This window comes from Alosa pseudoharengus, unplaced genomic scaffold (assembly GCF_046254945.1).
Source record: "Alosa pseudoharengus isolate Yale_2024_CS ecotype anadromous, Long Island Sound unplaced genomic scaffold, YU_APseudo_1.1 YU_APseudo_1.1_scf_17, whole genome shotgun sequence".
In the NCBI taxonomy this organism is placed as follows: domain Eukaryota; kingdom Metazoa; phylum Chordata; class Actinopteri; order Clupeiformes; family Clupeidae; genus Alosa; species Alosa pseudoharengus.
Window position 1 is genome coordinate 29,591,408 of NW_027468640.1, and position 12,911 is coordinate 29,604,318.

At 46.4% G+C, this 12,911-nt stretch overlaps 1 protein-coding gene across 1 annotated transcript in view; it reads right to left on the minus strand.

Annotated features, from left to right (window-relative positions):
* Positions 1-278: 278 nt before the first annotated feature.
* The window catches only part of pcxb (pyruvate carboxylase b), a 217,017-nt gene continuing 204,384 nt past the window's right edge, over positions 279-12,911 (minus strand). The window contains exons 18-20 of the mRNA XM_076288391.1: positions 4,342-4,590; positions 2,309-2,449; positions 279-533 (exon numbers count right to left, since the gene is read on the minus strand). Coding sequence (XP_076144506.1) covers positions 279-533; positions 2,309-2,449; positions 4,342-4,590 — 645 coding nt within the window. The remainder of the gene's footprint in view (positions 534-2,308; positions 2,450-4,341; positions 4,591-12,911) is intronic.

Below are 12,911 nucleotides of genomic sequence, written 5' to 3' on the forward strand. Positions count from 1 at the left end.
TACGAAAACAAACAAAAACAATTGTTTTTCCTGCCTCCTGGCTGCATTAGCTGCTGGCTGTAGCAACCTGAGCTAGGTTAAAACCCATTGTTTTCAGGTTTTTTCATACCAACAGTACTCAGAGACCTCGAGAAACGGAGATCTGTGTGAAAAATCGTCGGATTTCTCCTTTAATGGAGGTCTACTAAGTGCACATCTGCGGTCCATATTTTAGGTGCGACAATGTCGCACCGTCACCCCCCCCCCTCCCCCCCTAAATCGCCCCCACAGTGTCCATCCTAGTCCTCGGTGATCTCCATGACGAGGTCGTTGGCCTCCAGCGTGCTGTCGGAGTTCACGTACAACTTGGCCACGGTGCCGGCCACGGGCGAGTTGACCACCGTCTCCATCTTCATGGCGCTGAGCACACACAGGGGCTGGCCCTTCTCCACCTTCTGGCCCTCCTTCACCTTCACCTCCACCACTTTACCGGGCATCGGCGCCCCCACCTGGCCAAGCACGTCCTTCAGGGCCTTGGGGTGGAAGTGCATCTCCTGCAGGGAGGAACAAAACGGTTAGGAGGTGTGTGAGTGTGAATGTACAACGTGTGTGTGTGTGTGTGTGTGTGTGTGTGTGTGTGTGCGTGTGTGTGTGTGTGTGTGTGCGGGTGTCTGGATTATAATTAACTGTATTGTGAAGCGTGGTAGAAGTGTATGGTGGTAGAAGAGCTCTAGTGGTCCCTCATATACTGTACCTTGCTTGAGAGCACCAGAATGCATCGTGTTGAGTCACTCTAAATGACTGAGGCATTTCAGATGAATTTCAGACGTATTCTTAGTAACTATTAACTTTAAAAACAACTCATCGGAATGTGACATCAATAGTGTGGGAATATTACTGCTCACTGACTAAAAATAACATTCAGAGAGCACAATCAGAAATTATCCTAAAGTGGGATGAGTCACTTCCATAAGATGATCATCAGAAAGTGGATTCATCTCAATTTGTTGGAACAAATCATAGAACATTCTGAAGGGGGCTGGAAAGGGGAATTTGGTCACTGGTGAATCTGACAATTTGAAATCCTCTCTCTCTATCTGTCTTTTCGCTCTCCTCTTCCCTTGTCTTCTCTCTCTCTCTCTCTCTCTCTCTCTCTCTCTTCTCACTCTCTCAGAAGCATCAGAGAGTGTGGCCACTAAGGAAAGGCCTTGAAAAGCTTTCAGCCAGAGGCTTACATGTACCAAAAAAGGAACTGCCTGGTTCTTTTGCGATCATGACAAAAGCAAACTCCCAGCATTATCTGGCATTATCTCATCCAGATTACAGGAACATTACTCAATTTTACAGTTCTTAAGAAACAGACAGGGCTTTTTTTGGGGGGTGGGTTGCGAAAATCCTTTTGAGTCCTATTATATAGACATCTTTTTGTAGTTGTGCTCTGATTTTTATGTGTTTAGAGGCTTAAAAGAACAAGGTGTGCACTTCGACACGTCTAAGGTGCATTTATCTGGATAAAGGTTCCTTATCAGCATGCTTCTATTTAAATTCAGCATGGCAACTTAAGGTTTAAATAAAAGACACAAAGCGCTAAACCATCAGGTTCATTTGCTGTGCAAAAGAGAAGAAAGCTTACGGTTGCGAGTGCTTAATTCCCTCTTTCTGAAATGATCTTGGTGGGAAAGGATTGCTATAGCACACAGGTTAGACATTAGACAGAAATTGGAATTAAACACCTCTAGTTGTGAAAACAGAATTAACTGAAAGGTTAATTGAAAGGTTAAACTGAAAGGTCTGAAATGAAGAGAAGTCAATCGAGTAGAACAGTGATTCTCAACATTTTCGGGGATAGAGGCACACCTAAGGTCAAACCAAAACCCTAAGGCACACACCCACTTACGGTTACTGATTATGATGAATGTCACATGCATTATTATATGCTATAACAGTGGTGTCCATTCTTATATTCCCATATTTTGTGTTCATGAGCTGAGACATGTGTGCTCACATGGCATTGAATAGGCTGCGCAACTGATCTGCAGCCTATTAGACTACTTTATAACACCAGAGGCAAAGCACAGAGGAAAGGCAAATATAACATTCAAACAGGTGCTGCCAAAGTGTTGGTTGATTGGTCGTTTTATGTTGCTAAAGCAGGCAGGTGAGAAGTTGCTAAATCTAGCAATTGCAACATATCCTAACAGACACGCTCATAAGTCGTAAACTATGGACTCGTGAGATGGATCTCGCGGGTTCCTCAAAATTCCACGGCACACCAGTTGAGAACCACTGAGGTAGACCATGGCTTGACCACTTGGGTGACCACGCTTACCTTCATGGCCAAGGTGTCCTTGACCAGGACAGTGCGGAGCTGACCGTTGAGCTCGAAGAACACTCCCCTCTGGCCGATCTTATTGAGGTTGCCGAGCGCGAGGGCTTTGATGTGGAGGGTCTTGCCCCTCTCCAGCTCAACCTGAGAAGAAGATGGAGAACGTGAGCATGTTCTAAAATGAAAGTCTTTTAGCACCCGTAAAGAGCACCCCTGGGTGCTCACTAGACTAGAGCTCTTTCATCTCTCTCCAGAAAAGGGCTCCTTGTGTGGGGCAGCGTTATACATATTCTTAAACTAAGCCACTATGAGCCCTTTGCAGTGAAGGGAAAGGGCGGACAAAGAGCTTTTAGAATGAAGGGCATGTGTGTATAAGTATGGACAGATTAAAGGAAAGGGCAGTGAGTGGACAGAGAGGGATGACTAAGACAATGGCCAGAGAATGACCGAGGGAATAGAAAAGGTCCAACTTATGAACGTCAGGAAAGAGAATAGACCTCCTCTGGTTGGCAAGACGATAGAGAGAGAGATAGAGAGAGAGAGAGAGAAAGAGAGGGAGAGACATGGGGGTAGAGAGATAGAGAGAGAGAGAGAGAGAGAGAGAGGGAGAGAAAGAGAATGGGTAAATAAGTGTCCTCTCACATGCGTTTGACGTTTGATTGGCATGCAGACCAAGACAAACGAGGGCAGGTGAAAAGAGACGACGGAGATGAATGAGCCGCACTTGCGTCTGTGACACACTCACTCGTTCCGAGGGCCCCGCGGCTGCCTCCTGGACCATATAATGTCCGTCACGTGGCAGAGCTGGAGCTGGTTGTGGTTATTTTAGTGACCGTGCATACAGTCAGCCAGCCAGCCAGTCAGTCAGTCATTGCTGCCGCCATGCACGTCACCAGGCCTTTTTATAGCCTTTCGCGCTAATCCGTGCTAATCATCCGAAGCTAATGTCTTATTTCACCGGCTATCCACTGAGAGCCATCGCCATGGAGAGGAGACAGAAAAACTCCCACAAACTCTGCACGTCTAAGGATAGCCACGATAAAGGGAGAAAAAAAAATCCCCCCAGTCATCTAAACATACAGTGAATCATGAGGTGGGGGGAGGAGTGCAATGCGCGGAGGGCTGAATTTTTAAGAGCTGTCAGGCTTCTGCCACAGTGCATCCGCGGCTCCCCTGCTGCGGCTGATTTAAAGCTTTTTTTTTTTTTTTGGTGCGCTTGCTGACTCCTCCGTTTCCCTCCTGCTTGTTTCTCCCATCCGTCCTAATGGCCCTGATCAGTTATGCTACCCCTTGCCCCTGCTGCGCCCCACGCAGAGGATTCGACGGGAAGCCGAGTGGTGCGGCGCGGTGCGGAACGGAACGCGTCGGTGCCTGCCAGGCAGTCGCCCAGGTGGGGTCGGACATGCCACAACAACTTAGCAGTCTACACTTAGCGGCACCTGCGCTCGCTATACATCACATTCACAACGCGGCCACAGCACGCTGTGCTAATTTAGCGACAGCTCACCCACAATAGCTACAGCTCCGGTAGCACCTGCCCTCTGTCGAAGGCCACACTAATTGAAACGACTATTCTGCTAAAGTTAGCGGAGGCCATCTTGGGGAGGCAATGTCAAGGCACACCAGGCAATGACGTTTGAAAGGAAGGGTTTCTGAAGGAGAACAGCAGGTCCTTGGCTGAAAAGATTGTAAGCTCACATCCCAGGCAGCGGCAAATTGCGGAGGGCTGAAAAGGTTTGAATATGTATTTCTCTGCAGGAACGGGGCGAGAGAAGACAAAAGTTTATGGGGGTGTGCAGAGAAATAGCCGTCACTAAAACGAGAGGCAGAAACGGACCATGGAGTGGTAGACAAGAAATACTAAAAAGAAAATTGAATATGCAAAATAGACGTGTGAAGGCGGGGTGACAAAGGCAGGAAGTGAAGGAGAAATTCATATTGTGAAAGAGAAAGAGAGCGGAGAAAAAGAGAGCAGAAAAAAAGAGAGCGAGAGAGAGAGAGAGAGAGAGAGAATAAGGAGGAAGTGCAGTGTCCACCTCGATCTCTTCAGCGATTTTGGGTCCGTCCAGGAAGAGGCGCGTGTTGAGGCACTCGACGGGGCCGTACTGGGCTGTGAACTCCTTGTACTCCTGGAAGACCTTCGGGTACATGGCTGCGGACATGACATCCTCCGGCGTGATCTCTTCACCCCACGCGGACTTCAGATTGGCCTCCAGACCCTCAAAGTCCAGAGGGGGCAGGGTGGCGCCCGGACGTCCTTCAATACGGGGCAGATTCTTCAGCACCTTTTATAGGGAACACATGGACACAACATCACCATAAACATGCAAATCTTAACATCAATGCTGTACACTGTTAATCAAACAAACACCTGTGGCTCACATTTCCCTTATGCTATTATCTTAAAAGGGTTAAAAAAAAGGCCTTTTATGTTGGATATTACTTTAGCATACATAATTTATCAAAGAGAAGCATTAATAAACAAAAATGCCTGTTTCCATGGTTCATCAGACTTTAATATGTTATGGATGTAGCCCCTCTAATGGTTGGCATTTAATATTACAATTTCTTCACAAGTCTCCCAGCGTGTTAGGCTGACCTGGGGCCTGTAAATCTTCCACCAACCCCCCCCACCCTCCCTCTCTGCCTATTAGCATCCGTATTAGCATACCTAATGAACTCAGCATAAAAGTTGCATGCATATTTGCGTGCTTGTGCATTCAAGACGGGTCGGGCGAAGGCAGAATGATTCATCACCAGGTCTAGGGGTTGAGTGTTGAGGCTTCACCCCGCAGCTCCAGTGGCTTGTGTCACGTGAGAATGTTCCCAACCGGGGGGAGGCGGGCGACCGAAAAGGCAATAGAGCATTAAGCCCAGGCTGGCATTAATAATGCATGTCTGACGAACATGCCGTCTTCTGTGTCTACTGTGTCTCCGCTAACTCCCCCCCCCCCCCCTGCTCCTCCATCCAACCCACCCACCCTGAGCAGAGCCAGAGAACTGCCATCAGTCACCGAGGCACAGAGTGCCTAGTCTCCGATTGTGGCAGCCACTCAATATGCTCAGCAGATGTTTGACTCAATGCTGAATGGCTCCACATATGGCCCCAACATGGCCAGATGAGGTTCAAACAAAGTACATTTCCAGAGTGATGTAAGTCACTGTTGTGCCACAGAAATAATTGATCAGTAAAACACGCTCGATGATGTTTTATGCCCCCAACGTCGTCTTCCAGGCAGCGCTGCCACCGCTGACTTAAAGGCACCTTATCCTAACCCTAACTCTAACCTTAACCCATGCCTAACCATAGCGCCTTCCAGGCAGCGCTGCCTTGAAGACAACGCTGAGGGCATAAAATATCAAGAAACGTAAAAGCTCACGCTGATTAATTGCCTTTCTTATTACACTACAGCAACCGAGACCTTGAAGTTATTTCACGACTTAAGGAAACTAAACAAAACCAAACACAGAAAAAAGAATGAAAGAAAAACCAAACACAGAAAAAGAATGAAAGAAAACCAAACACAGTAAAAGAAAGAAAAACGTCCTTGGGGCTTGAGGCAGGGGAAAAAAAGCAACGTGATGTGATCCCGAGGCTGTCGGGAGTAAAATTAAAGTCTCAAATACTAAAACGAAAGAAAGAAACAATGACTATCGACTGAATTCGGGGGAACTAATCTGAACGCGCAGCGTCCTCTGTTCCAGTGTGATGTCTTCTCAGAATCAGTTGATTGAAAAAAGCTAAACTGCATGGCAGCACTGAAACAAGCCTGGACCCTTTTTTTACGCCTCCAATTTCACCACGTGAGCCAAATTGACCTTGGGCCCTCCTCTGGCGTCCACCTCACATACAAATTCGACCTGCTTCCAAGCAAAGGAGAGATGGAGAGATGGAGAGAGAGAGAGAGAGAGACAGAGAGAGAGAGAGAGAGAGAGAGAGAGAGAGCCTGCTCTGAACATCTAAAGACTGCAGTCATTATTTGTGTTTGTGTGTGTTCCAACAGTGGAGGAGTCCTGCTGGTTGGTAAATTGCAGTGGAGGTCCTTGGTGGGGAGGGGGACTTGGGACTGCGGGGCCTGACCACCACTCCCTTTTGTCCGCACCAGCTGCAGAGAGGCAGAAAGGCACCGCGCCACTGCGATGCCCCCCCCACACACCCCACCCTCCCCATCACGTCTCTTTGTTCACGCTTCGCCGTCAGTGAAGGCGAAGTGGAGGCATCTCCTTCGGTCTTGCCACACACCCACACACACACACACACCTGACCTTTTGATGCGGCATCAGACGAAGAAAGGGAACGGCGGGCGTGGTGGGCAGGCGTGCGGAGAGCGTAGGGGAGACGGAGACCGTAAACATGATAACACCAAGACGCCGCCACTCTGACAGGATTATTATACGCTGGCTGGCGCGGAGGGGACAGTCACTTGACATGAGGATGATTGTCTTGGAGCCACTTGAGAGAACCACTACATGTGTATGTGTGTGTGTGTGTGTGTGTGTGTGTGTGTGCGCGTGTGTGTGTGCGTTGAGTGTTTGTGTTTGCATGTGAGTGTGTAGCAGTGTGCATGCATATCATGGGCGTGGGATACATGGGATTTAACTGTCACCATTGTGCTTTGAAATGACACATTAGTCTCTTTAAGTCTCTGTGTCTCGCATGGCTTGGTTTCAACACACACGGGTGTGTAGAAATCCTTTTCCTGCTGCTGATTGGACAGACATGCAAGTGACAGGCACTGTGGGCTGTAGTGTATGGGACAGGCAGTTAAATAAAAGGAAGGCAATCAAGACCATCAACTGCATGTATGAAATGAAATATGAGTTATTAAGTTATGTGAAGCATGTCAGTATGGCAACAAGAGAATAAAACCAGAAATCAAATAAGTCACAGCCTCGCAAACACAAAAAGCTAAGTCACCATGTCGAGCTTTCATAGGCAGCATCAATATGCGGAACAAGAGAAGAAAGACCAACCTGACGCCAACATGGCTTACTTTCCTGACTGAAGGAAATAAATCTGGTCTCTTGGCGCACACAGGCTCAAATAGCAATGAATGCGAAGTAAGATCGACTCCCGGCAGCCAGCTTGTTTGAGAGCTCAGCTCATGTCCAACACTCCGTCATTTCACCGGCACTTTGGAGGCTGCCGCTGGGCCTACACAACTATTCTGGGACTCGGACATTTTCCGAGTGTAAACAGCAAACATTTGCTTTCTTTGCGCTTGTTTTTTGGTCTCCTGTCGTGACATGAGGCGCGACATTTTGGGTTAATCTGGAGAGTGATTCATGCATCTGTGCTGATGTGCCCCCGCGTGTCGGACCTATTACTCGTGCGTGCTGGCCCTGTGGCGCTGAATGCAAGGCGCTCCGGTCGTCTGTGTCTGTTCAGAGCCACAAATCATAATAAACATTGCTGGCTGAAACTTATAAAGACTAAGTGGAGGCTGAAAAGCCAGCCTTGATTTGATTTGGCTTCTCATCTTGGTTGTATGGATACAGGAATTTGCTCTTCTGTGAAAGGCTTTTGAGTGGCAATTAATACCCATCTACAGATGCTAAGCAGGTGATCATTTGCTGGTTGAATGCACAATTCTGAGCAAATTCATCATGTCACTTTTTCGCTTCCTGTGTAGGTTGCAGGGGACTTGTAGGAAGCTTCTTTTCAGTGCAAAACCCTCTTCCTTTTCAAAGCCTCCAAAGTTCTTCGCAATTCACTTGATTTTTAAAGTGGGGGGGTGGCGGCTGCTATACACAAGGACTTTCCAAACCTGCTCAAGGGCTTGCTTAATGACGTCCTGGTCTGCTTGTGCTTGACAGATGTCCCCTCGATAGCCTCTCCTCTCTCAACAGGATACTCCAAGCTCAAAGTCACAGCCTTCTCGAGAGGGCCTCAAATTGGCAGGCGCTATCGACTTTCCAAAGACATCGCCCCTTATTTTGTGCATTCCTTTCACAGAAAGCAGTGCGGTGAGACTGTGCTTTCGCTTCTAAAGCCAAGTTGCTTCTTTTTTGCCTTCTGCCACCTCTACACCCCTCTACCCACTCCCCTCATCCCCCTTCCCGAGCCCTAGAACGCTCAGCAGAGCAGAGAGCATGGCGGCTATTAGCACGCCGCGCTAAGCTAATGCACTCGAAATTACTGGTAAAATATGCTAATTATCGCACAGGCAGAGTGAGAGAGAGGGGAAAATGAAAAGCATAAACGAGGGTGAGAGAGAGAGAGAGATAGTAAGAGAGAGAGAGGAAAAGGTTTAGTGGTGCTCTCTCTTAGGAGGGATAAAGCACAAAAGAGGCCGGCGCAATGCCATTAGTCACAGCGGATGCAGTTCAAAGATGCCTCTCACATTTGGGAGTCACTCTTCATTAATTTGACTGTTTTTGAGGCGATTTGCAGCCTGAAGGGGTGCTCTTGTGTTGATGTCAGTGTGTATGTACATGTGTGTATATGCATATGTGTGTGTGTGTGTGTGGCTGCTTATGTGTGTGTTTGTGTTCATTAATTTCATCAGGAGAACCCCCCCCCCCCCCCCCCCCCCACAGCCCCAACCTATGCCATGGCAACACGTACGCAAGGTTGTCTTTTTTTTATTTCTATGTTTAATTGAAGTGTCGTCTCTGCACACTAATGCTCTTGATCTCTTGGAGCACTGAGGCGCTCGAGTGCTCACCACTGCTGTCACTGCCGTGGGAGGCAGCAAGGGGTTAGTGGCGCCCCCCATGGTCTCCAAACAAAAGTGTATTTTGTAGGGGGGAGGGGGGGGCGGGTGCTCACAGCTAAAAGATAGGCCCTTTATGTGCTAGCCCACATAATCTCCTCATTTTCTTCACACACAAACCCAGAGCTATGATGTGAATGGTAATAGTAGCTTTATCTGAGCTTAATAAAGACTAAACTGAGTATTAATAGAAATGCAACGGTGAAATTCAGCCCAGGTTTAACTCATATAGAGAACACTAAACACTTATTAGGCCTATATTATATACATGTAATGTCTTAAAGGCATCGGTGGCGTGACTAACCCAAGACTGTTAAACCTCTGGTGTAAAGGCTGTGACTACATAGCTTTTATTATATAAAAAAAAACATCTAAGCAACCTTTGCAATGCCACACTATGGTTATGTTTATGGCATCTTAGCAGACACTTTGTGTGACGGAAGGAAGTGCTCACTTTTTGTAATATTTTGTCTCTAGCAGGCAAATACATGTCGTTGATTGACAGATTGATATGAAAAGAGAAACAAATGCTCAGAGTTTGACTTGAGTGAAAAAAAAAACCCCACAGCTAACACATATATTTCCGGGCTTTTTTTGGTGTTAATGTTATTGTTAATGTCACATTAGCCTGTGTTACCAGATTCAATTAGCTAAATGATTAGCAATTTCACAAGTTCCAGTTTCAAATTGGCCTTTGCCTCATTACTGTGCTTTATTAATGCCTCTCAAATTGGCCTTAAGGGTGCCAGTACAAAAAGCATATTTGGCAAGGTTACCGGCCAGGGACTGGAATGGCTCACTGTAGACCACACAGGAGTCACTGTGTGGCCAGGAGTCAAGCGGGATGCACGTATAGCATACTGTACTCTGAAGTATTTCCAACGGAGAAGAACAATAGCTGACGATGGGGAGGGGGCGGGATTGTTTTGTTGCTGTCGTGACGAATGTTGAACATGAAACTAGAAACGAGGATTAAATGAGGGTAAAAAGGAAGGGGATGCATGAGGCATGACAAATCTGGCACATCATGGCAAATCTTACACACCTCTTCCTGAAAATGCCATGACGTGTATGGATTTGTTGACATTTCTGTGTTCCACCCATTTTCTCGATCTCCTGTTTTATTGATTCCAATCTTGGCTGCTGGGCTGTATGTGAACGTGGCTACTGGCTAGCCACATGTACAGTGCACTGGGTGGAAATTATTTTATTATTTATTTTAGTTATTTTGTCCTGTTTCAGTTTATGTATCAACCTTTTCCTGCCATTTCAGTCACTCGAGAGTAGACAAACAGGATGATGCTCATTTTTATCTTTATCAATTTCTGAAGCTACGCTATGTTGATGGATGGATGGATGGATTCATTAGGGACATAAAAATTAGTTCCAGGAATACACATGAATCAATAACGAGCATTAAACTCAGAAATCATTTTAGGAGCTAGAAATGTGTACCGTAGGACTGACACTGTCCTCTAGTACCGAATACATAGACCTTGTAAACATCTGTGCCCTTTTGAGCCTCTACGAACATCTCTTTGAGGATGGATGTCTTTCCTGTGATTTGAGTATTTTTAGGTCTTGTTTGTCTATTGGTGTCCATGTCAGCGTATATGTGTGTGTGAGTGTACATCAACACCACGGCGTGCTTGAATGTGTGTGTATCTGTGTGTGTGTCTGTGTGTGTGTGTGTGTGTGTGTGTGTGTGTTTGTGTGTATCTGTGTCTGAGTGTGTGTGTATGTGTGTCTCTATCTCTGCTCTGTGTATCTGTGTGTGTGTGTGTGTGTGTCTCTGTGTGTGTGGATCAGTGTGTGTGTATGTGTGTATGTGTGTGTGTGTGTGTGTGTGTGTGTGTATCCGTGTGTGTGTGTGTGTGTGTGTATCCGTGTGTGTGTGTGTGTGTGTGTGTGTGTGTGTGTGTGTGTGTGTGTGTGTGTGTGTGTGTGTGCGCGCGCGCGTGTCATGCTCACTGGTCCCTGTTCGCTCTTTTGTGTTGGCTCTCTGTTGTTTCCTTCTACCTGAGAGAGAGGATTTGTCTGTCTGTCTGTGTGTGTGTGCGTGTGTGTGTGTGTGTGTGTGTGTGTGTCTGTCTGTCTGTGTGTGTGTGTGTGTGTCTGTCTGTGTGTGTGTGTGTCTGTCTGTGTGTGTGTGTGTGTGTGTGTGTTATCAGAGCGGGCGCTGAGCCATGGAGGAGTGGGCCAGCTTATCCGAGTGGATCTGCCCGCGGCCTGATGCTACCAGATACAGTCTCTGCCCAGAGGAAACATTGTCTGTCAGCTCATACAAGAGTTGTCCAACATAAGCGTTCATGCACACACATAAACACACACAAACTCAGAAGCACACAGACACGCACGCTAGGGGTGTAACGGTACACAGAAGTCACGGTTCGGTTCATACCTCAGTTCGGACATCACGGTTCGGTACGAGTTCGGTACAATGGAGGGAAAAGCAAAACAAAAATGCAGAAAGCATTTTTTTTTTTTATTGCGCATGTCTCACTGTATGACACTAGGCTGTACCACCTAGTGTCATACAGTCTCTTCCCTGAGCTATCTGCAACAGCCTGAAGTGTGTAAGATGTAGGCTAAACAGTACAATAAGTACCCAGACTCCATCTGTAACTTGTAAACAAAATAAGACAATCAGCTATAAAACTGAAAATAGGCCTACAGCATCTCTTATTTCTGAAAGTGCAAATGACATAGAATAATGATTTTTAAAAATCCACTTAAGCAAGACCTTCAACATCTGTGTTTAGTTGTATATGGAAGGGTCTACAATTTGCCTCAATATTTTTCAGTGTGTGTACAGTAATAATCAAGCCTACTAACTGTGAACATATCACACTATTTTGCCTTATTTTAAAAAACAAAATTGCTCCTTTCATTTCATAAACAGACTACAACTAGAAGTCACGTGACTTTGCCCTTCGACGTTAACTCACATAGACTGTTACATACAGTCTTAGCATGGTTTGTTTATTAGCCTGGTTAGCGTTGTCAATTTCTTTTACTGTCTATGCACTAAACACTTTCAGCTCCTCATGTGAGAAGTTACAAGTTACCCCAACATAAAGGTAATTACCACGCGATTTACATAGCTTTCTGTCATTACGAAATCATTTAATTTAAGCCATAGGTTTTGGCCCTATTTGTAGCCTATGTGTATCAAAAGGCTGCTGAAGCGCATGGGACATTTTTTTCTCTCGTTTCAGTAATTGGTAGCCTACATCATCATCTGGGTGATGGCTTCGAATATGTGTAGCATATATTTCCACTCACATACCATATAACAACTGCTGAACAACGCTCTCTCGCCTGTACTACTGTAACTGAAGTTCTCAAACTTGCAATCTTAAAGAGACCAGCAGATCGATCTTCTAACTCTTGTGGGTCGCCACCTTAGTGCTGCTAATGACTGACTGACTCGACCGACGACTCAGACGACCTGACAAAAAAACCCCATAGGCGCCAATCAGAGCTAAAGCAAGGCTACAGATTAGCGTTAGGTGTCGCTAAAGAACTCCCGTAACTCTCGCTACTTAACAGTAATTGCGTATGACATTAATGAATCCGCACACGAGTTTTATGTATTTTTATACCGTGTATTCTCCGTGTAAATTCATGCACCGAACCGTGACGCCCGTACCGTTTCGGTTCAATACGAATACATGAACCGTTACACCCCTAACGCACGCACACACACACAAGCCTACACACACACACACACACACACACACACACACACACACAAACACACACACACACACACACATACACACACACACACACACTTCCATTTACATGCACATCAGCACACAGAGAACTTGCAGCAGCTTAGCGCACTTGTTTATGGTGTCAGTGAGGGAGGGAGGGGGGGTCAAACT